The following is a 26,048-nucleotide window of genomic DNA, read 5'->3' on the forward strand; positions in this document are numbered from 1 at the left end:
CCAAAAAAGAAACACCAATAGATGTGAGACTTCCACAAACTGTTGACCCAGAGCGCATAACCTGAATATATAACCGACTGCCTGTGCTTGTGAGATTGTGACAGAAAGCTTTCATTTCAGTCATAGGCACAATACAAGGACCTAGGAATCCTACAACAACTACAAATGGTAATGCTTAGACCAGTGGTTCTCAAACCTGTCCTGGAGTACCACTAGCCCTGCACAATTTGTATGTCTCCCTCATCTATCACACCTGATTCAACTCATGAGCTCATTAGTAGAGACTGCAAGACCTGAAATGGGTGTCAGATATAGGGAGACATACAAAATTTGCAGGGCTGGTGGTACTCCAGGACAGGTTTGAGAAACACTGGCTTAGACAGAGGTCTGAATTTAGACAAGACAGCAAAGCACAGAAACTGCCTATTTAACATCAAAAAAACGAATCAAAATACAAGAAAACTAGTGCACCCAAATCGATTCATATGCTAATGCGGAGAATTATAGTCAGTAACTCGCACTGAGGTTTAAATTCTATGCAGTTAGTCTTGATACTATAACAAGTATCTTCTATAGCTAAGATAAAGCATTTGAATAGGCTATTATAACATTTAAAGAACTTGTCTACATCATGAAGAACATTTCTAACATGACTGTTTTCTAAAAAATCATCCATACCAAAATAATATTGAATCTAGGCAAATTTGAAACTTCTTTTTTTTTTTGAGATGCTAAAGTATAATTAGCCAGGCCCTCACAACGCAAAGCATCATGGGAATTTAATAGTGAGGTGTTCAGATACTTAAAAATGGTCCTATCAGGGTTAGAGGACGAAACGGCAAACTAAAGCAACAATCCAGTCACAAAACTACATCATACATTCATTTGAGGAGGCACTTGTCACAAACAATGGGCTTCAATGAGGGAACTAGATTTAACATGCATTAGATTCATTGTATCTATCACAATATGAGACTTGCAGATGGTCTTTTCATGAATGTTAAGCTAAAAGTTTACTACATTTAAATTTGCAATATTTGCAATTCTTCATTCACTGTAAACTTTTAACTCCGTTTAGGGAACAAACACATTGACAATAGTGATTTCAAGGCAAACAGAATGGAAAGGCTAATGTAGTGAACTTTGGACAAAACAAAATCTTTGGGAGAGAAAACCCCCAAAACTCAAACAGCACTGACATTAAATGACTACAGATTTGTGCAAACTGTGGTCTTTCTGGTGTTAAACCATTCAGCTTAAACCTGACGTTCGGCATGATTTCTTTGATTTGTGCGTTTACGTATATCATGAACCAGCAATATTCAACAAGTATTCTTGAGATTCAATTTAGGATATGTAAACGGAAAAATTTAGGTGATCACTTGTGTCACTTCAGCTCAACACATCTCAATTTGTTCAACATCTTAACATAATACAATTTTTATGACGGACCACTGACATCATAAAGTACCACATATAAATAACACAACCCCTCGCCTCGATCACTGGCAGTTGAGGGCACAGCGTACCAATATTGCAAAGGGCCCACAATACATCCCACAACTTATGGACTTAAGCTTCTTACCAAATTCAAGAGGAGAAAAAGATTTTGGCATCGTAACTGACGTTTTCTTCCCAGAGCCTGGGGGAAACTAAGACCCTTTAGGGCTGTGGCTGTGTGGGAGATTTCACAAGGCTGTTTCCTGCACCGTATGGGCCACGCTACAAGTAGGCTGGGCGGTTATCTTTTCTCCTTCCTCTTCCCTGAGCTTGTCTCCCTCTTTAGTACAGGCAACGCCATTGCTCTCTTTCTGGGCCATCTGGTAAGGCTGACAGTCCAGGACTTTGGACTATAGCATAGACACATACATATAGTGGTGTGAAAAAGTGTTGGCCCCCTTCCTGATTTTTAATTTTTTTTGCATGTTTGTCATACTTTAATGTTTCAGATCATCAAACAAATTTAAATATTAATCAAAGATAACACAAGTAAACACAACATGCAGTTTTTGAATGAAGGGGTTTTTTTATGAGGGGAAAACAAAATCCAAACCCACATGGCCCTGTGTGAAAAAGTGTTTGATTACTGCCACACCTGTTCGCAATCAAGAAATCACTTCAATAGGACCTGCCTGACAAAGTGAAGTAGACCAAAAGATCCTCAAAAGCTACACATGTTGAGATCCAAAGAAATTCAGGAACATAAGAAAATAATTGAGATCTATCAGTCTGGAAAAGGTTATAAAGCCATTTCTAAAGCTTTGGGACTCCAGCGAACCACAGTGAGAGCCATTATCCACAAATGGTGAAAACATGGAACAGTGGTGAACCTTCCCAGGAGTGGCCGGCCGACCAAAATTAGCCCAAGAGCACAGCGACGACTCATCCAAGAGGTCACAAAAGACCCCACAACAACATCTAAAGAACTGCAGGCCTCACTTGCCTCAGTTAAGGTCAGTGTTCATGACTCCACCGTAAGAAAGAGACTGGGCAAAAATGGCCTGCATGGCAGAGTTCCAAGACGAAAACCGCTGCTGAGCAAAAAGAACATAAAGGCTCGTCTCAGTTTTTCCAGAAAACATCTTGATGATCCCCAAGACTTTTGGTAAAATACTCTGTGGACTGACGAGACAAAAGTTGAACTTTTTGGAAGGTGTGTGTCCCATTACATCTGGCGTAAAAGTAACACAGCATTTCAGAAAAAGAACATCATACCAACAGTAAAATATGGTGGTGGTAGTGTGATGGTCTGGGGCTGTTTTGCTGCTTCAGGACCTGGAAGACTTGCTGTGATAAATGGAACCATGAATTCAGCTGTCTACCAAAAAATCCTGAAGGACAATGTCCGGCCATCTGTTCGTGACCTCAAGCTGAAGCGAACTTGGGTTCTGGTAGCAGGACAATGATCCAAAACACACCAGCAAATCCACCTCTGAATAGCTGAAGAAAAACTAAATGAAGACTTTGGAGTGGCCTAGTCAAAGTCCTGACCTGAATCCTATTGAGATGCTGTGGCATGACCTTAAAAAGGCGGTTCATGCTCGAAAACCCTACAATGTGGCTGAATTACAACAATTCTGCCAAGATGAGTGGGCCAAAATTCCTCCACAGCGCTGTAACAGACTCATTGCAAGTTATCACAAACGCTTGATTGCAGTTGTTGCTGCTAAGGGTGGCCCAACTAGTTATTAGGTTTAGGGGGCAAGCACTTTTTCACACAGGGCCATGTGGGTTTGGATTTTGTTTTCCCTTCATAATAAAAAAACTTCATTCAAAAACTGCATGTTGTGTTTACTTGTGTTATCTTTGATTAATATTTAAATTAGTTTGATGATCTGAAACATTAAAGTGACAAACATGCAAAAAAATAAAATCAGTGTGAAAATCACTTTTTCACACCACTCTACATAACCATTCATAATGGAAGAAGGAATGCAGTATTTGAAACTGGATTTTGATTCATAGCATTTAAGTGACTTACATTGTCTTCCAGTGGAGTAACACAGCAGAGTTTCTCCCTGTAGCGTTGGGGCAGAAAGAACAGCAAATTGCCAAGCACAGGGTAAATCGTACCTGGGTTTAAATCTTTCTCTTTCCAGGGCCCTGAGTGAACACAAAGCACAAAAACTTTATTGTTGCAGCCTAATGATCAATGTTGTTATTGGTAACTAAAATACAACTTCAAATATACTTAATATACTATAAAAAGTAGAGATGTTGCCATGACGTACTAAAATTGAAACTAAAAACTGAAATAAAAATTGAAGCTGCATAGAAATATTTTTAAAACGACAAAAGCAGTTAAAATTACTAAAACGTAAACTAAAATTAAAACTGAAAATATATTTTTTTTTAAAGAAAAAAATATTAATAAAACTAATAAATAATAATAGTATATAAATAATACATAACAAAACTGTCATTGTATAACCTAGACCTGGGTTTTTTAAACTTTGTGTGTTGAGGACCCCTGTATATGATTCTCTGTATATGACTAAAATATCAGTGCAACTATATTTGGGTCAGTTGTCATTTATGTGGGTGTAATCAAAAATTGTAAGCTTGATTGATATTAAAACGTGTTTTCAAAATTAAATAATTAGCTAATTGTCCCAAAGCGAAAAATACATTTAAATATTATCTTGAATATATTTACTTTGTATTAGTGTAAGAGTGTATCTACTCAAAAATCTACTCAAATTGTAATATAAAAGTATCAATTTAAGCTCAATTTAAATGTATTTGTAAAACACTTTTTGCACATAACTCTATGCATATTCGTTTTGCTTTTTTATTATTTCAAAATACATTCTCTGAAATTTGGTGCAAACCTACTAGCACCACCTTGCGGACTTCAATTTGAAAACACTTCCATAAATTCTTTGTGTAATCTTACCAGGTAAATGAATACTAACCTTATCTTTAACATTTCACAGTTTAGACAACAAGCAGCATATTAACAAAGGTAGCTTTATCAGCAGCAAAACTAAACTTTAAACTGCTTTAAAGACTAATTGACAGAACCTAGGATACGATATGACGATTAGAGTGTTTGATGTGTTTTGGAAACACACTTTACCCGTGAGAAAGCTGACCAGTAGTCCCACCACCACAACTGTGGCAGAATTATGAGCACTGTACCACATGTATGATAGAGAGTATAAAGCCTGAACTCCAGAAGGCCTGAGAAGACAAGAAGATACAATAAATGAGCCCATTCGGTCTGTAATATAGCGATGATTAGTCTAAGCAGTTTTTGGAACTGGCTACAGTAGCTAAAATAATTGATTTCTGATTGGTCTGATGTAATCAAGCATTTTAGAACAGGAATTTCTTGAGCACCATTACTTTATTAAAAATATGAACCTTGGTTTAGATGTGATGAATGTCGTCATCACAGCTGTTGTCATGTTTCCCACATCAGGTATGACGGTGGCATTTATCACAGGTGGTGCAGATGCAGACATTTGTGAAACAAAGCTGCCGATACCGATCCAGAAAGCCATGACCAGCCCCGATGCCAGCCCAACCAGAGCACCCTGAAAACACACTCAGTCCATGAAATGAAATCATACCTTCAATCATCTACCGAATACCACTGGCTGCATTAGTGACAAGATAAAACTGTTCAAAGGTTAGGAGTCAGTAAGAGTTAAAAAATAATAATAACACTTTTAATAAGCCAGAATGAATCAAACTGATCAAAAGTAAAGACTTATACATTGTTATAAAAACATATATACATTTTAAATAAATGCTGTTTTTTTATTCATTATTCAAATGCATCACGGTCTCCAAAAATTCATTACTTTTTCAACAGTGATAATAATAAGAAATGTTTGCACAACAAAATCACATATTAGAAGGATTTTTGAAGGATCATGTGACACTGAAGAATGAAGTAATGATGCTGAAAATTCAGCTTTGCATCACAGAAATAAATAAAAATAAAAATTTAAATCTATTCAAATAGAAAACTTCATAGAAAAGTTATAATAATATTTCAGAATATTACTATTTTTAATGTATTTTTAATAAGCTTTGTTGAGCATGAGAGGCTCACAAAGTAAAAAAAAAATATTGCCGACCCCAATCTTTTGAATAGTTGTGTATACAGGTCCTTCTCAAAAAATTTGCATATTGTGATAAAGTTCATTATTTTCTGTAATGTACTGATAAACATTAGACTTTCATATATTTTAGATTCATTACACACAACTGAAGTAGTTCAAGCCTTTTATTGTTTTAATATTGATGATTTTGGCATACAGCTCATGAAAACCCAAAATTCCTATCTCAAAAAATTAGCATATCATGAAAAGGTTCTCTAAACGAGCTATTAACCTAATCATCTGAATCAACTAATTAACTCTAAACACCTGCAAAAGATTCCTGAGGCTTTTAAAAACTCCCAGCCTGGTTCATTACTCAAAACCGCAATCATGGGTAAGACTGCCGACCTGACTGCTGTCCAGAAGGCCATCATTGACACCCTCAAGCAAGAGGGTAAGACACAGAAAGAAATTTCTGAACGAATAGGCTGTTCCCAGAGTGCTGTATCAAGGCACCTCAGTGGGAAGTCTGTGGGAAGGAAAAAGTGTGGCAGAAAACGCAGCACAACGAGAAGAGGTGACCGGACCCTGAGGAAGATTGTGGAGAAGGACCGATTCCAGACCTTGGGGGACCTGCGGAAGCAGTGGACTGAGTCTGGAGTAGAAACATCCAGAGCCACCGTGTACAGGCGTGTGCAGGAAATGGGCTACAGGTGCCGCATTCCCCAGGTCAAGCCACTTTTGAACCAGAAACAGCGGCAGAAGCGCCTGACCTGGGCAACAGAGAAGCAGCACTGGACTGTTGCTCAGTGGTCCAAAGTGCTTTTTTCGGATGAAAGCAAATTTTGCATGTCATTCGGAAATCAAGGTGCCAGAGTCTGGAGGAAGACTGGGGAGAGGGAAATGCCAAAATGCCTGAAGTCCAGTGTCAAGTACCCACAGTCAGTGATGCTGGTGTTGGTCCACTGTGTTTTATCAAGGGCAGGGTCAATGCAGCTAGCTATCAGGAGATTTTGGAGCACTTCATGCTTCCATCTGCTGAAAAGCTTTATGGAGATGAAGATTTCATTTTTCAGCACGACCTGGCACCTGCTCACAGTGCCAAAACCACTGGTAAATGGTTTACTGACCATGGTATTACTGTGCTCAATTGGCCTGCCAACTCTCCTGACCTGAACCCCATAGAGAATCTGTGGGATATTGTGAAGAGAAAGTTGAGAGACGCAAGACCCAACACTCTGGATGAGCTTAAGGCCGCTATCGAAGCATCCTGGGCCTCCATAACACCTCAGCAGTGCCACAGGCTGATTGCCTCCATGCCACGCCGCATTGAAGCAGTCATTTCTGCAAAAGGATTCCCGACCAAGTATTGAGTGCATAACTGAACAAAATTATTTGAAGGTTGACTTTTTTTGTATTAAAAACACTTTTCTTTTATTGGTCGGATGAAATATGCAAATTTTTTGAGATAGGAATTTTGGGTTTTCATGAGCTGTATGCCAAAATCATCAATATTAAAACAATAAAAGGCTTGAACTACTTCAGTTGTGTTGTAATGAATCTAAAATATATGAAAGTCTAATGTTTATCAGTACATTACAGAAAATAATGAACTTTATCACAATATGCTAATTTTTTGAAAAGGACCTGTATATGTGGATGCTTTGCTTGTTTGACTTACAGTGGAATTGGCCCAAGGGAAAAACATCCCAAGACAGAAAAGGCCAAGAAGCGGTCCACCCACCATCCCAAATATACTGAGTGCTGCCTAAGGATGTTAAAGAGATGGGATAAAAACATAGATAAAGATTATTGTTAACTCTATGAATACATTACACTAAATTACACTTATAATCACTTAAAAACCTCACCTGCAGCACAGAGCCCATTAAAGATGCGACGTATGCCATAGCCAGACACACAAGACCATAGGCAAGAGCTGAGGGAATTTAATGACAAAAAATTACCCCACCATCCCAGGATTGCCTTTCAGCTTAGTATGGACAATATCTATAATAGGAGATGGACCATTCATAGAAAAATAATGAGTGAAATAATAAGCTCTGCCTTTCAGACAATTATTGTAAAACAGCTTACCCAACATTTTTGATAACAGGGTAGCACGGGCCTCTGTCATGGGTCGTACGTGAGGTTTGATCAGATCCTCCATGGTAACCGTTGCCAGGGAGTTGAAGGCAGATGAGATTGTGCTGTAAAATAAATTGGACACCATTTAAAGATCAATATCAACATCTAAAAAAAAAACATTGAAAATTATAATAGGAGGAACTGTCCTCACAAAATCTGGTTGATACCTGAGAGCTCCACTAAACAGACAGGCGACAAATAGTCCTGGTAGACCAGGAAGATCTCTCAACACATCCATTACAAAGTACAGCACCATCTGCAGATAGAGAGAGGTGGAGAGTGATTTTTCCATAATAACTGTCAAATGGTGTGATGATCTTGATATCAAAGGACAACAAGAAGTGGTAGAATAACAAGAAAGATACAGAAGTGAATGATAAAGGTTACAACACTTTTATCAAGAAGAAAAAAAATGTAATGATAATGATAGGCTGTTGCATAAAAATAAACAATTATTATTTTAATTTCTAATCATTTATATGGGTTTGGGGTAATATTTTTAATGTTTGCAGTTCAAAAATACTGTAAAAACAATAATATTGTGAAATATTATTACAATTTAATATATTTCAAATGTTGTTTATACCAAAGCTGAATTTTCAGCAGTCATTACTCCAGTGTCACATGATCCTCAGAAATCATTCTAATAGGTTAATTTGTTGCTCAATAAACATTTCTTATTATCAATGTTAAAAACAACTGTACTGCTTAAAATATTTTGTGGAAACCATAATACATTATCCACAGAAAAATAGAATAGATTAATAGAATGTTTTTATTTGTATTTATTCAAAATCATTTTAATCTTCTGAGACATTCTAAATGTCTTATCTGTCTTTTTTGATCAATTTAATACATCCTTGCTGAAAAATATTAATTTCCATAAAACAATCATACTGTCCCCAAACATTTGAACTGCAGTATATACATTTTATGTCTGACCTGGTCATTGCTGTTGACATATCCCAGATCCAGCGGGCTCTCCTCCCCATATCGAGCATACATAACCAGGCCCATTAAACAGCCCAACGTGAGCACGATCTGCTGGCATGGGAAGACCACATAACAGGACCTGAAGAACAAGACACCCCAGAAAACACTTCAAAATGTACTGGCCACTTTATAAAAACTAAATTATTCACCAAAATATAAATAATAATTCATAACGTCAATGGGCTGCTCAGAAACCACAGAGATGTTTTAAAGTAATTTAACACAACACAGCAGAAACAGCAAAAATGGTGCATAAAACAACATCACAGTTTCAGATTCTATTGACTTAACCAGAGTGTGGAAGAGCTGGGTGTTTTCTTACATGATGGCCTCTTTCTCTGTGCGGGAGCTGAGGTATCTCTGGACCTGAGCCTGATTCACTCCATACAGGGCCAGCATGAGAAAAATGCCCCCCACTCCCAGAGTCCAGAATGTGTGCCTCTCTAAAGGGTCAGGGTTCAGGCTGCCACGGGGACCACAAAACAAAGAATGTGAGCTTCAGTTACAGTTCTGCTATGTGGAACAGTGTTTGTTAGATCATCTTAAAGGAACAGTTTCGATACTCATATATGAAACAAAATTACATAAAATCGCACCACTCACTCAAGGCCTGAGATACGGCTGCCGTTTTGTGCTTTTCTCCAAACTTCAGCAATGCCACCTGCCTGATGGGTACCAACTATAATCACTGCCAGCTGCCCTGCAAACATAACAATTGTCTGAAACACATCTGTCCAGATCACCGCTTTCAGACCACCCTGGAGAAGAAGAGAAGAGAGGAGCAGGTGTGTTATAATGTACACTACCATTCAAAATTTTGGGGATTTTTTTAATGTTGTTGAAAGAAATGCTCATCAAGGCTACATTAATCTGATCAAAAGATTTAATATTGTGAAATATTATTACAATTTAGAGTAATTGTTTTCTATTTTAATATATTTTAAATGTATTTTTGTAATTTATTCCTATGTTGGTAAAGCTGAATTTTTTATCCAGCACTTGTCTTGATTGTGCATTATTATCAACATGTGTGCTGCAATATATTTGTGTAAATCATGATACTTTTCTGTATTATATGATCTTTTTATGATTCTAATGATTTTTATGATTCTTTTGACATTTCAAAAGAATAACATTTACTTGTAATAGAAATATTGTATTACATCATAAATGTATTTTCTGTCACTCAACTGATCAATTGAATGCGTCCCTGCTGATTAAAGGTATTCATTATCTTTACTGACCCTAAACTTGTTTAAACTGATGCATATCTCCAACTTACCAAAGCTGTATAAAGCGTGGACACCAGTCCCATGGCCATCACTGCCCCCCAAAGGTCAAAACCTGTTACTGTGATCACAAACAAATTCAAACAAACATTTACAAGAGGAAAAACATGAAATAAACTACTTATCTGATATACATCAACATGTGTGTCTTGTAATGCATCAATAGTCTCAATTACCTGCATTAAGTGCAAGTGCTGGAGCATACAGAACAACTCCCATATAGATCACCTGCGTAAAAACACATAAATTGACAGATGTAATGCTTTTAAAAGTTTTAAATGCTTTTAAAAGTTAAACGTTGTAATGCTTTTCTGCAAGCACACAAGATTGTTTTAGGGCATAATAATGTCTAAGTAACTGATAGTTCTGAGAATCATTACACTTTAGATCCACAACGCTGAGTAAAATATTGTCCATATCAGTGGGGGTGTCAGAATAAGTTTGGTGGAAGTTCACGTTTTTATACTGACAACAGGGTGTCTTTGTGCCTAACAAAACTAGAGTAAAAGACAATATTACTTTAGATTATTAGATACTCCTGAAGGTTTTAATATCCTATTGCACAGATCCAGGTGGTAACCACAACTCACCATCTGAAAGATGAAGGTCACAGTGCCACATATCCGAACACTTTTACTAAAACGAAGCTCCAGGTACTATGAAGAAGAAAAAGAAGGCAAGAATTTAATACAAGCAGAAAGAGTGTAAAACCCCATAGAGCATGTTTGGTGCAGCTGTAGGACTGCAGTTTACAAATATTACATAATTTTCAGTCAGATGGATTCATCAACCGTGCATTAAATTGATCACCCCCAGTTTCACAGACATGGCTTAAGCCTAGTCCCAGACTAAAATGTAATTCTGAGCCATTTCAACTGAAAGGAACTTGTACTGACTGATCTTAAAATTTATCAGTGCCTTTGTTTTGTCTCAAGAGGCACACCATTAATGTTTTTTAGGCATGTTAATAAAAATTACTGTCCAAATTGAACTATGGTCTAATCCTGGTTTAGCCCTGTCTGTGAAACCAGGCCCATATGTAATAAATACTTTCTAAAAACATTCCCCAAACTTTTGAAAAGTATCTTATTTACTGTGATAAAATAGTATATTTTGATTTCTGGAATGCTTGATTTTGATTGGTTAGAATTCTGCAATCAAATATTTTTTGTATAATGTTGGGATTTATTTTGCTATACTAAAATAAAGTATAGCATTATCCTGTCCATTATCCTTATAATGTTAAAAAATTGGGGTCCAAAAGTCTAAGACCACTTCAATTTTGCACTTGCAGGTCAATTTACAAAGTTCCCACCCTTTTTGACCAATAAATATCTATGTTTTTCCATTAACTTTCCAGTTGTTTAATGATTACCAGATAAGGATTTTGTAAAATCCTTAACTTTCAGACTAATTCCCTAATGAATCATTCACTGACTGATTTGTGAAATGGTTAAACTGATTAATAAAAAAAAAACAAAAAAAAAAAACTGTGACGCATAAAAGTGACACATAATCCAATCTCTCAAACAAACAAACAGTGAATTTCTAAATGTGCTACCTGATACGCGCTGCTAAGGCGAAGCCGATAGAAAACTGGTATGAAAATGTGTGCGGGGATGAGCAGGCCCAGGAAGTAGGAGCAGCCCAGGAACCAATACTGCGTGCCATGTGTGTAAATCTCAGATGGGGCACCCAGGATGGCCACCGCTGATTGAAAGGTGGCCAGCAGCGAAAGGGACACCGGAAGGCAGCTCATACTGCGATCGGCCAGCAGGAACTCCTGTGTGGTCCTCTGACGACCCCCTGAGAAGGCATAATAAAGGCCGATTCCTGCAGAGGCCACTAGCAGCACAACGAAAATCACGTAATCCACTGTGCTGAAGTGCATCAGGACTACGTCCCCCATGATGCCGTGAGGTGTGGAGAGGAGCACACAGAGTGATGTGGCCCCTGGATGTTCAGTGGAGGGTTAGTGGAGAGTTGAACATTGGGTCATCATGAAGGATTGCGGGTGACTTGCTATAAGAAATAAATAGACTGTTTAGGCAAAAATGCAGAATATCCACAATACACTTACTGTCTAGATTTAAAGATTTTTCCAAATGAACAGTAAGGAAACATTTACACTAATGCATTGTGCAGTATGTGCAACACAACTATGTTTTTTACATCACAATTTGGCCTTTTTATACACGGTAAAAATAAAGTCGCAATCAAGTTAATCTTCCGTATTGTGAAGTACATACAAATGTAATAGATTATCAAAAAAAAGAATTCATCAGAAAGAAGTCTGTTGTTCTTACAGGATATATAGTATAACATACATGGATGAATCATTCATTATAACATCTAACATGTAGGCTATTAGGTATTTTTTTATTAGTAAACAATAAAACAACAAAAACATTCTTCAAAATTTCTTGTGTTGCACAGAAGAATTAAAATCATGTCGTATGAAATTACTGACAACATGTTTTTAATATTGTCACAGCAATGAAGAAAGGAACCTTCATGGCAAGAATTAAGCTATTTAATAATTAATTAAGAGATTATTTAACTATATCATAATACAAATACATCTAAACTTAAATGATGTGTTAGTCAGTATGTGTAACACACAGTTGTTTTGTAATATCAGTAGAATTTCTAGAACTGCTGCTGTAAAGATGTCACTAGAGTTGAAAGCACAGCTGGCTCACCTCATTTGATTAAAGCTCTACATTATGTGTTCTGAGCTGCTAGTAGGTGGCCTTAGGACACAGAAAGGTTTTAGCAGTGTGATTCAGCATGAACAAATAATTAAAAAATAACAAAAGAATCATTTGATTGTTTTGGTTTCTATATTTCATGCCACTCAAAACTATTTTGTGAAGTTCCCGACACTGATCAAAACATAATAAATGTCTTAATGAGCCAAACAAAATGATTGCTCTCAGTGCCTTGCTCAAAAAATAAATAAATACACAAAAACAGAAATATATCACAATCACCAGTTTATCAATCACACAACCCACTGAAAACTGAGCACTGGTCTTGTGAGACATAATGACATAACAGAGTTTATTCAATGAGTCATCATGTGACTTCGAAATCTCTTTAATTTAATATTGTGCTCCTATGGCTTCCTGTTGTAACAAACCAGCTTACATATTCTGTCATTCTGTAGGGTTCAGGCTTATTCACACAAACGTGTTGAATGCAAAAAGCACTGTGGGTCAGTGTATTTAGGCCAGAGGAGTCAGACTCTATGAAAAAATGTAATAGGTGACACTGAGAGGATGATGCCAATGAAATACCAAGCCACACTACTATAACATGCTGTAGCTTTACTCCATCTGAAAACATCTGAGCAGGATTTTAAAAAAATAAAATTAATACTCTCATTAAGCAAGAATGTCTTACATTTAACAAGTGTCAGTAAAGACATTTAAAATATTACAAATGATACAGTAGCATGCAAGTTACATAACACCCTGCAAAATGGTCAAAGGTCAACCATCATACTAAACTTTCTTGCAATGGGGAGTTTGCTAATTGTCATTTATTGACTACACTTGCAATATACACAATGGACACAACTTACAGCACACAATCCTGTTCTGTCCGGTGGAAAAATACAGCCTATGAGAAAACACATGCTTCTAGTACTACAGCACATATGACATTTTTCATTTTGAGGTCAAGAACACTTGAGTGTAACTCACTTGTGTAACTAAATCCAAATGAAAATCACACTGAAAATCTGTATATAAATACAGATCGTTTTAGGGGAAGGGTTCTGACAGCGATGACATGCAAAGCAAAAAGTAATTAACCACCAAATTAGCTAGTGAGTTAATATGTGTTACCCACCATGGCTGATTTTCACCTGCATTTGGCAGGTTACTCATTTCAAACCCTGGCTGTGGGACATCATGTGTTGAAATATACTCTACATGACTAACAGCCGGTGGGAAGATCTTTAAACAACTAGTTCTCTGGAATCTGAGCCAAGCCATAGATTTAAGTTAATATGAAACAAATGACAAAATCATTTTATAGTTTATAACAGTATATCATGGGCAAAACTCACGTAGCTCAATTCATCAAAGCTGTTGTGTCGACTAGTTTGCTAAAAGATAAGTCTCACGTGTGGCTTGATAAGGACATGAGCGAAAGACTCTGACCTAGAAGGTCTGTGAAAACTCAGATAATAACAACACCGCACAAAAGATATTTGGGTTGGAATGGAGGGTTTCACACCAGTTTAATCTTTGTCACTTATTATTTCAAGAAAAGAAAGGCCAAACCAGTTCTTATCTGCAGAACAGTGATGAAAAATTCAAGGACACACAGGCCAAGATTTGTCAACTCACTATGCTGTCAAAATGGACTGTTTGCTCAGATTCTTTCCTGTTACTGTGCAAAACAGCTTGGGTTTCTTGAAAAAATACAAAATCTATGATGGATAAGAAATTAAATGAGATGTATCAAAGGCAAAAAAAGGGACAAACCTGTATCGTTTCTATTGTCACAAGGCATTTGATGATCAAACAGTGGGATAAAGGCATAGCAATGTGTCTGTTTGATTTTCTTTAGCCTCTATGATCAAACCCTGCTCCTGCATATGATCCATTAAACACAGCTTATGACTCATCAGCAGCATCAGAACCCATTGTATTACACAGCGTACCGACATGGCCGATAAATAGTAAATATCAGCTGTTCTGGACCATCCAATCAACTAACAACCCAACTGTCCTATTATTTATAGTGGTTTAGCATGAGTGCTGCTATAATTTGCCTTATTAAAAAAAAGGCACAATATTTGTCTGATAAATAGGGATGTCAATTTAACATTAATTTAGTGGAATTGATTCTAAAAACCAATGTTTTCTTCACCACTTTCAGTTTTCAGCCCTATTTAAATGGCAAGGCTGTAAGCAGGTACATTCTGTTTTAACAGCTTAATCTTTTATTTTATATCCTTTTTTTTTTGCTTTTCATAACAGGGAACTAGGGATGCACGATATTGGAATTCTGCCGATATGCCGATATTTTCCACCTCAGATATCGATGCCGATACCGATATATTTCCTTTTGTTTGGAAACAACACCAAGTCTCTCCTGTGCAGAAATTATAAGCAAAATATTATTAATTTTGGTTAGTTTTTAACAAGAACTTATTTATTAGAATTAAATAAAAAATAATAAAAGGTTTTTTAACAGTACATTGAAGCTTTGAAAATAAATATAAATCAACTATATCAATCGCTGCATTTTTTCCCCCAGAAAGATGCAGTGTTAACCCTAATATTTTATTTTAAGATTTAACATTTGTAGATGGTCTAAAACAAAAGAGTTGTAAAAATTCTGAAAATCTTTTAGAGCTCATGATTTGTTTAAAAAATAAAATGTTGCACATTAATGAATAAATCAGTATATATAAAATTATTTAATTTACAAGTGTCATGTTTGTGATTTTTTTTTCATGTAAGCTATAGCTTCTGACCATTAAATCAAAACATACTTATTTTATTACATCAATTACTGCTTTATTTAATCAGAAACACAGTCTAAATGTTATTTGTGTAGGCTATTTTACTTTTAATTTAATTAGAAGTAGGCCAACAGCGCCCCTACTATTAAAATTACTTACCGAACGGGCATTAGGACCTGGGGGAGGCTGTCACTGCTGCCCCTGCTTGTGCTACAACTGTTTACTCTATCCAACACCGAACGCGTCATTCTGTACAGGCCTTCACACATTAAATGCAGCGATCCAAAACAGTCAATCTATTCATCATTCAGACAAAACTTTGCTTCAAGAATGAGCCACATTGCTGACGTGATCTAATCGCTAGCACACCCTGAGCACATGCGAGTTAACCCCTTATCGGCAAGACATATCGGCATAATTTTGCATGTCAGGCCGATGCCGATATTTACATTTAAAGTCATTATCAGCCGATTTCGATATCAGTCCGATAATATCGTGCATCCCTACAGGGAACCCTTAATAACAATTGACAATATGTTCTTATATTACGTATGTCAGACATGAATCCTCAAACCACCATCTTTAAAAAACTGAATGCACAAGTCGTACATAGAAAAGACATCTGAGAACCTAATAATTAATACTAACAAAAATAAAAAAATAAAATATATCTAAATTTTAAATAGCAAAACTGAAAAACTAATAATAAAGATAAAACGGTTAATAAGATGCATCACTGATAGATACAGCTTTACAATTAAGAAAAAAATATATTTAATATTATATAAAAAACATAATAATCTTTTATATTCTAACACAGTGATAAGCCAAAATTCATATGTTGGAGTCACAAGAACCATATTAATCTCTCACAATATTTGACATTGGATAACAGGAAATAAAAGAAGACAATGGTATTGAATAGAACAAGTTCTGACATAGATTATAGGCTAGTACTGGTGAAATCAAGTTCATGAAAAGCTGTAGTGCTTCTTAAAATACCAAGCTCACAGCACGTCAGCGGGCCAATCAACATGATTAACAATGCCTGAAGTCATTGTTTCACCAGCACCAGGATTAGCAATTTAAGATTGGATTAAATGTAAACCACCAAGACACTAAAAGGGACAGTTCAGCCAAAAATGACAATTCTGTCCTCATATATTCACCCTTGCATTGTTTCAAACTCTTAAAACTTTCCTTAACCCTTACACTTTCTGGATACTCTGCTGGACACCTGTATGAAACTAATTTCAGAAAACTAGCCTATCCATTTAAATTTATCCATCCAACAAAACATTAATCATGGCTGTAGATCTTTTTACAGCAGCTATTATGCAACCTGACTTTATAAAACAATGTTTGGCTGCAATACTCTGCAGAAATTCATGTTCAAAGATCAAGATTTGTCCATATGACATCTGACAAACACTTTGCAGCAACTTATTGGCATACTAACCCTAAACCTAACCCTCCACCATAACTTATCCCTAAAATCTGAGGGAAATGACAGGTGAATAATAATAGTGTAAAAGCCCAAACCCTCGTTGTAAGCCTAAACTTGACCTTTACTACATTTACATCTGATTGGTTGATTAGAATGTTTGTTCTACTTGGTGAATCTGCATATTGATACATAATGACAGTGTCCTGGACACTTTTTATTCAAAGCGTATAGGATAAAAAAAAAAATCATCTAAAGTTGACGTGTCATCTTACATTTAAAATAGGCCTATAGTTATTATAAATCTTTTCATGAAAACGGTTGTGTAAACACTGGCACTGCGCGTGTTATATTTCAGTCACTGACACAATGACATTTCCCTATTCGTTTTAATGGCGGGACGCAACACTTTTTTTAAAATGAATTTTAGTCTGATCAAAAAATTTATAAAAACGGCAGTCGATGCGCGTAAAATTAAAGAAAAAATGAAATTTAGTTAAACGAAGATCGTTCTCTATTACCAGTATATGTCTCGCTATTCGCGAGCAACAAAGCCACGAGCTCGAGAACGAATAGATTTCGCGCGTGCTAACTTACAGAGAGCGTGGCTTCGAATATTTGATTTCATAGTTAGATAAGTTATAAATATCACCCGATGTACAGCAAATCTACGAAGAGCTGCATCTGACAGCTACAATGTAGCTGGGTGACTGTGTCCTTTACATGCAATAGCTGCGGAGAATACCGCGATGCCTGTAGGATATCACATGCTGATGTAAAAGGGTGACACAGTTTCGTCACGACAGAGAAAAACGTGCTCTACCCACCAGAACATACGCTTGTAAGTGTACGCTGCGACGCAAATAAATAGAACGCTCCCATTATAATCAACGAAGCTGTCTAGGCTGCTGCGCGCGATGTGCTCTGGCAGTTTAGGCAGTGCCTTTTAGCGACCTTACCATTCATTCTGCTCAGCCATCATGTATTATCTTACCTTGGTCAGAGTTCATCCGATAAATAATGAGTGATGAATGGAGAAAGGCTTAAAGCAGTCTCGGTTCAGACCACCCCTACTCTCTCCTTGACATCACAGTAAAGGTTGCTGCTCCATAGTTGATACACATGTGCTTCCGACCGACGTCATGCTGGAACGTCACCATGTTGTTACCTCACTCACGCCTTATAAAGTGAGCATCCGCACTTCCCAAGGGAAAAAACTCAGAAAAAAAAACTTTAAAGGGAAAAAAGTGATTAAATACAACATTGTAAGGAATAATGTCATTATTATTATTGTAGCCTACTCTGGCACTGTTTTTTTTTTTTTTTTTTTTTTTACTTTTGAATGAATATTTCTGTACTTCCATAGGTCATTATATATATAAAAAAAACTCCACTCAAAAGTCAAATTATTATTATATATATATATATATATGTGTGTGTGTGTGTGTGTGTGCGCGCGTGTGCGTGTGCATACAGTGCCCTCCAAAAGTATTGGAACAGTAAGGCCAATTCCTTTATTTTTGCTGTAGACTGTAAACATTTGGGTTTGACATCAAAAGATGAATATGAGATGAGAGATTAACATTTCAGCTTTTATTTACAGGTATTTTCATCTGGATCTGATACACAACTAAGAAGATAGCACCTTTTGTTTGAACCCACCCATTTTTCATATTACCAAAAGTATTGGAACATGTGACTGACAGATGTGTTTTGTTGCCCTGGTGTGTCCTATTAATTGATTATTCAAACAATAAATAGCACTGAATGTCTGCGCTCAGTTTCAGATCCGTGCAGACTGCATTTATAGTTAGTTAGACATGTAACCAACATGAAAAACCAGAGAGGTGTCTATGGGTGAAAAACGAGCAATTGTGAAGCTGGAAGAAGATTAAAAATCAATCAAACCATTGCACAAACACTGGCAATAGCAAGTACAACCATTTGGAATCTCCTGAGGAAGAAAGAAACCACTGGTGTACTAAGTAACACACCTCAAACGGGTAGATCAAGGAAAACATCTGCAGTTGATGACAGAAACACTGTGACCGCTGTAAAGAAAGACCCTAAAACAACTGTTAGTGACATCAGCAACAACCTCCAGAGGGCTGGAGTGAAGGTACCACAATCTACTTTTCGCAGAAGACTTCATGAACAAAAGTACAGAGGCTACACCAGAAGATGCAAACCACTCATTAGCAAGAAGAATAGGAGACTCAAAAATTCTGGGACAAGGTTTTAATGACTGATTTTATGGACCAAAGTGATGGAAAGGCTAAAGTTTTGAGAAAGAGAGGATCTGCTCATGATCCCAAACATACAAGCTCATCTGAAACACAGTGTACACAGGTGTACATTATAGTACACATTACACAAGTAATGTAATGGCTTGGGCTTTCATCGCTTCTTCTGGGACAGGCTCATTAATCTTCATTAATGATGTAACACATGATGGCAGCAGCAAAATTAACTCAGAAGTCTACAGAAATATTTTGTCTGACAATTTACAGAAAGATGCACCCAAACTGATCGGGAGATCCTTCATCATGCAGCAAGATAATGGCCCAAAACATAGTGCCAAAACAACAAAGGAGTTCATCAGGGGCAAGAAGTGGAAGGTTTTAGACTGGCCAAGTCAATCTTCACACTTAAACCCTGTAGAGTATGCATTTTACCAGCTAAAGTAGAGACTGAAGGGAGTAACCCCCCAAAACTGAAAGAGGCTGCGGTGAAAGCCTGGAAAAGCATCACAAAAGAAGAATGCAAAAGTTTGGTGATGTCAATGGGTCACAGGCTTGATGCAGTTATTGAAAGCAAAGGATTTGCAACTAAATATTACGTCTTTTTCACTTTAATCTATGTTAATTCTATCTGTTCCAATACTTTTGATAACATGAAAAATGGGTGGGTTCAAACAAAAGGTGCTATCTTCTAAGTTGCGTATCAGATCCAGAGGAAAATATCTGTAAATAAAAGCTGAAATGTTAATCTCTCATCTCATATTCATCTTTTGATGCATCTCAAGACTTTTGCGTTCTGCTTTGTTTTTCTGTTTTTAAAACCCAAATGTTTTCAGTCTACAGCAAAAATAAAGGAATTGGCCTTACTGTTCCAATACTTTTGGAGGGCACTGTATATATATACATTCATGGTCAAAAATATCGGCACCCTTGGTAAATATGATCAAAGAAATACACGTTGGACACAATTATTGGCACCCCTAGAAATTCTTATGAGTAAAATATCTCTGAAGTATATTCCCATTCATATTCACAATTTTGAGCACTCCAGGGTGATTATGAACATGAAATTATCCAGCCATGGCTTCCTGTTTCACAGAAATATAAATAGGAGGGAAAACAAAGTCCAAATTCCATTCCCTTCATCCATCACAATGAGAAAAACGAAAGAATATATTTCTGATGTGCAGCAAAAGATAATCGAGCGTCAAAATTTAATGAAGTGGCTTTAAGAAACGAGCTAGAGCAGTGAAAATTCCCATTTCCACCATCAGGGCAATGATTAAGAATTTCCAATCAACATAAAATGTTACGAAACTGCCTGGAAGAGGACATGTGTCTATATTGTCCTAATGCATGGTGAGGAGGAGCGTTTGAGTGGCTAAAGACTCTCCAAGGACAACAGCTGGAGAATTGCAGAAAATACTTGAGTCTCGGGGTCAAAACAGCCCCTACATCACCACATGTTGTTTGAGAGGGTTTCAAGAAAAATTCTCCTAGCTCATCCAAAAACAAACTCCATCATATTCGGTTATCAGACACGACTGGAACTTCAAATGGGACTGGCTTCTATGGTCAGATGAAACTAAAAAATGAGTATTTTAGCAGCAAACACTCGAGATGGGTTTGGTGAACACAGGGATAAAAAGCACCCCATGTATACAATGAAATATACTGCTGTATTTTTGATGTTGTGGGCCTATATTTCTGCTGGAGGTCCTGGACATCTTGTTTAGACACATGGCATCATGGATTCTATTAAATACCAACAGATAAAAAATGAATAAGTGACTGATTCTGTTAGAAATCTTATAATGGGCCATGTTTGGATCTTCCAACCGTACAATAATCCAAACACAAACCTCAAAAACAACACAAAAATGGGTCACTGAGCACAAAATCAAGCTTCTGCTATGGCCATTCTAGTCCTCTGACCTGAACCCTGTATAAAATGAGTGAGGTGAACTGAAGAGAAGAAGCACCAACATGGAGCTGGGAATCTGAAGGGTCTGGAGTGATTCTGGATGAAGGAATGGTCTCTGATCTCTTCTCAGGTGTTCTCTAACCTCATCAGGCATTATAGGAGAACATTTATAGCTGATAAACTGGCAAATGGAGGTTTCAAAAAGTATTGAATAAAAGGGTACTGTTAATTGTGGCCAATATGTATTAGAGAAAAACATTTATTTCATAATTATATTTCCCTCCATTTTAAATTATTATTATCAAACGAAATGTTCGATTTTGTGATTTTTAAAAAAATAAAAGATCAAAAGGATTAACAATGCAGATTAATTTTCACAGCCTTCTTTGATCATATTTAACAAGGGAGCCGATATTTTTGGCCATGGCCATTGTTCATATATATATAGAACAATTTTCTCTTTAAATATTGGCACTATGTGATATATAAAAAAAACAGCTATATAAAAAAAAAAGGATCTTCTCTGTGGTTTTAAATAAAACAACTCACAAAATAAACTCCATAGTTTTGGTACTGCATTGACCAAACAATTGTAACGTCACACTGCAAAATTATGTTTATTGAGGCAACGTCAAACTTTACAAGTGAGCACTTGCTTGTGTGACTGGTAGACTGACTTTGACTAGTTACATCTGGTAATTCTTTAACTCCCTTCCATAAAGACAACAGAATTCATCACTCCTACTTTATCTATCTTATAATTAATATAATTCTTACTTCCTGAAAATGGTTTTGAATTAGTTATTTTTGAGCCCTTTATGCTTTGACCCTCAAAAGCTTTCAGTACGAGTATAAGCCAAGCCCCGGTCACACTTGACTTTGAGGACACAGCAACTGTCATGATATGATGTCAGGCTCTGCAGCGTCTTTTAAAAACATAAATTCAACACATAACAATAATAAATCCAAAATGTAAAAACATAAAATCTTCTCCACTTTTCTGTAATGCTGCCATTTTAAAATTTATGCTCTTGCCATCACGCCATGACATATCGATATTCTGTTGGTCACACGTTTTCACGTGACACAAATTCACAGGTCATAATTCACCAAACTTGAACTTTGGAAGACAAAATGCAAAACATCTTCATATGAGCTTGCATTTCTGCTCTTCCACCTTCTCATATGTACGAATGGATGTCAATCAAACGAACAGTGTAGTGTGACTGCTTAAAGGGAATGGAACATTGGGATAATTACTTCTGAAAATAACATATTCTCAAAAAAATGCTTATAAATTAAAATGAGTGAAGTTTTTAATTGTTTAATAAAAATGACAAACAAAGGAAATAAAGATTGTTTTACATAGAAACACTGCCATGCATGTTTCCACAAATGTGTCATCTATGCCGAGGCCAACATTTGAGCGCAGAATTATGAGGAAATATCCATTTAAACTCAACATTCCGTTATAATGGCATTAAGGCCCAGTTCTCTCTTTTCAGGGGTTCAAGCACGAAGTGCTGAAACCCTATTGTAACTGTTAGGATTTTTATTATTATTATTATTCCCGAAAACTGATCGTGCATAACAAACCACACGAGAGCTGAAACTTGGTCAGATGGTATTAGTCCAGCCTTCTTGTCAGATACCAAGGCTCGCCCCAATCGGCCTATGGGGGGGGTGCTACAGAGAAAAAAAAATGCGAAATCGCTCATAGCCCCTAAACCGTTTGTTGTAGACTAAAAAAAATCCTTGGGTCAAGGCGGTCAAAAGCCTAAAAAATCAGATTCACGCTGCGAGGTACGGTCTTTCCGCAAAATTGAGCTATGTCCAAAACCTACTTTTGTGAAGTAGTCCTAGGTTTTTCGTACAATCTGAACCAAACCAGTTCAGAAAAATTCTCTGGACAGTGAATGTCAATAATTATAAAAAAAAAGTTGAAATTTCGACACACTGTCACAATGGGGCGCCAAAACGTTCGAAAGCGGAGGGCCAATTTTACGAAAAAGGCTATAACTCGTGAACAAAATTAGATATCTTCACCAAACTCGGTACACGTGTAGCCCGGCTCACACTGTGCGATTTTGGCCACGATTTGTTCGTCTGAGACAAATTTTGAAAATCCTAAAAGATTCCTATAATCCTAGGCTAAAATCGGTTGTCTAGATCGCTGGTTTGACATGTTCACCGACAGCCGATTAATGGCCGTTGCGATCATTTTTTTCCTCTGATTAAATTCTGGCAGTGTCAGAAGATTTCAGACACTTTCCTCAAGTTTCCTGCAGTGTGACATCTCCTACGACGACCGTCAAACCAAGAACCAATAGGAGCACTGAACTTGATGACGCAATTAGCGCGACAACTTCAAACCATTCATTATTTGTAAAAACAATACATGTACAAGGTAAAGTTTACTTATTAAGGGGCAGGATGTTTAAACTCGAATAACAAAATTACCTCAAGTTCGCTCTGTAGAACTGGAAGTCCATAAAGTCCTCTTTTGCCCAGCCATGACTTGCTCCACACACGTCGTCTTTTTCGTTTTTTTTTTTGGTTTTTTTTACATCAAGGCATGTAATTAATAAAACTAACGCTACACGTTGCTGTTGTTTGCTAGCTACCATTATAGCGAGAGAACGCGGGTCACGTATTGATGACGTAAAACTCCGGACAAGTCTTCTTGAGTACGTCCGTTTTTATCGCGTCTTGACTGTCGTACAGTCTGACATTAAGACAACTGAGATCCTACAGTCTGACATGGGGATCATGTTCGTACAGTGTGACAAGCAACAATCGCAAAAGACTTTTAAAAATCGCACAGTGTGAGCCCGGCTTAAGAGCTTCAATCTTTGGTCAAATTAAAAAAATTGTGAAGCTCCGCCACTTGGTGGCGCTATAAGATGAAAAAAACATAAAAATGGCTATAACTACACAAGCGTTAGTCCAATAGACCTGAAAACTAGTATGCAGTGTCTTTGTCCCATGTGCCATAAGTGTCTATGAGGACATTGGCGTATCTAAAAAAACATGGCCGCCATCGGCTAATTAAGTTTGAGCACCTATTAGGCAAGGTTAACGGTGGCTGATCGGAACGAAACTTGGTGGGCATGTTTGATCCATGGCCCTAAAGGTCTGTAAGAATTTTGAATGAAATCGGCCACTTGGCGCTAACGAGATTTTTTGGCTCTGTAATCACGTGGTGTTTCACCCATCCACACAATATGCCCATCATTTGATAGGTCTCCACATAATGAGCAACTTTGCCTCAAGAACTATTGCTGTCAATCAAATTGTTCATTAAATATTTGCAAATATGTGAAAAACCTACTTTTGCGAACTAGTAATAGTCTACTATACACTGTAGTAATATTCTCTGAACTCTCTAGATCAATAATTATCAAAAAAAATAAATAAATGAATTTTGTCCTTAGCTTAAGCTACAATGGGCTAATTTAATAAGGGGGTGTGGCCACATATACCCAAACGCCTATAAAACCTAAACAAAAACTCAAAACTTTACGAAACTTGGTGAAAACATGTGACACATGACTCTTAACACGTATGCAAAGTTTCATGGAGATTGGACCATAGGTGGCGCTATAACAATGAAAACGGCCTCTAAAACACACTATTTCTATAGTAAATGAGCTCAAATTACAATAAAATGTTCATAATATTCACTTATACACTATATCTTCATATCATACGATAGATCTTCTCATTCTGATCAACTTTGCCTCTCTAGGTCAATAATTATCATAAAAAGTTGAACATTTGCATTTGCACAACTATAAATTGGTCATTTTATAATACGTTCTTTACATAGGCCTATGAATCCTAAAAGAAAGCCATCAAATTCTCAAAATGGTGTAAAATGATGCATAATTTCATTCTAAACAAGCATGCAAAATTTTAAGAGAGATTGGGCAAAAAATAACACTATAATAATTATAAAGGTTAAAAATGTTGTATTGTATGCTGTGTTGTATGAGAAATAGCTATTTATAACCATTAGATGGCAGCGAAAGACCACTAATGGGCTCATTCAACTAACTCGGAGGTTCTCAAACCTCTCCATGAAGTACCCCAGCTCTGCACATTTTGTATGTCTCCCTCATCTATCACACCTGATTCAACTCATCAGCTCATTAGTGGAGACTGCAAGACCTGAAGTGGGTTTATCAGATATAGGGAGACATACAAAACGTGCAGTGCTGGGGGTACTTCATGGAGAGGTTTGAGAACCACTGAACTATGCTTAAATATTATAAAATCACTGTTATAACATTTGAAATCACATTTAGTCGAAGTTTATCATTTTGTTCATACAGACATATCACAGGGTTTCCGCGGGGTCTTAAAAAGTCTTAAATGTAGTTTTATCAAATTTAAGGATGATCACATAATTTAAGATATGGGGGCAGAAAATGTAGAGCCTATATTTAAGGTATATCATTTCATATAGTTAATATCACACCAAGAGTGCCAGTCTTTTCTTCAAAAGTCAGCATGATTACAAATGTGATTTTGATTTTATGCAACAGTTCAATAAACAAGAAGTTAATATTAATAGACTTACATTTTAGACACCATATTTCCTGCTTTTGCTCTATTTCTACAACAAAAATAATTCCAAACACAGCCACGGCACTGTTTTGAGTCTCTGAGGAACATGATGGTGATTCGTTCCTGAATGAATCAACCTTTTAAACGATTCAGTTCAATCGCAATGACTCACTTATTAACAGTGACTCGCTGCCACCTGCTGGCGGTTGTTTTATGTTTCAAATATCAAAACATTATTTATGCATTTGTAACTGCAGATGCATTAAAGTGTGTGTAAATACATCTAAATGCCACTTCAGATGTATGCAAAGATAAATTTAATTGATACTGATTTCATTTGCTTGGTAATAGCCCAAATGCAAGAATGTGACTCAAAAGATGATGCACACTTTTAGAAAAAAATGGCT

The 26,048-nt window shown here is 36.7% G+C and overlaps 1 protein-coding gene across 1 annotated transcript; it reads right to left on the bottom strand.

Annotated features, from left to right (window-relative positions):
- Nucleotides 1-725: 725 nt before the first annotated feature.
- On the bottom strand, nucleotides 726-18,063 carry LOC306879755 (sodium-dependent multivitamin transporter-like). Its single transcript, XM_079432932.1, has 16 exons — nucleotides 17,903-18,063; nucleotides 11,544-12,004; nucleotides 10,573-10,638; nucleotides 10,159-10,210; nucleotides 9,976-10,043; nucleotides 9,297-9,451; nucleotides 9,016-9,156; nucleotides 8,643-8,772; nucleotides 7,868-7,956; nucleotides 7,650-7,762; nucleotides 7,424-7,491; nucleotides 7,234-7,320; nucleotides 4,867-5,039; nucleotides 4,580-4,683; nucleotides 3,482-3,603; nucleotides 726-1,850 (listed from the first exon to the last, which is right to left on the bottom strand). Exons 2-16 carry the CDS (start codon nucleotides 11,889-11,891, stop codon nucleotides 1,689-1,691), a joined length of 1,878 nt encoding a protein of 625 aa, XP_079289058.1. The 5' UTR covers nucleotides 11,892-12,004; nucleotides 17,903-18,063; the 3' UTR covers nucleotides 726-1,688.
- Between the last annotated feature and the right edge of the window lie 7,985 nt (nucleotides 18,064-26,048).

The sequence above is a fragment of the Barbus barbus genome (assembly GCF_936440315.1).
Source record: "Barbus barbus genome assembly, chromosome: 14".
Lineage (NCBI taxonomy): Eukaryota > Metazoa > Chordata > Actinopteri > Cypriniformes > Cyprinidae > Barbus > Barbus barbus.

Excerpts from the sequence above, each read along its gene's own strand:
- LOC306879755 (XM_079432932.1), bottom strand. The coding sequence starts at position 11,891 with ATGGGGGACGTAGTCCTGATGCACTTCAGCACAGTGGATTACGTGATT. Across the intron at positions 10,044-10,158 it reads AGCACTTGCACTTAATGCAG|TAACAGGTTTTGACCTTTGG; the intron begins GTAATTGAGACT and ends TTGTGATCACAG. Across the intron at positions 8,773-9,015 it reads ACAGAGAAAGAGGCCATCAT|GTCCTGTTATGTGGTCTTCC; the intron begins GTAAGAAAACAC and ends CTTGTTCTTCAG.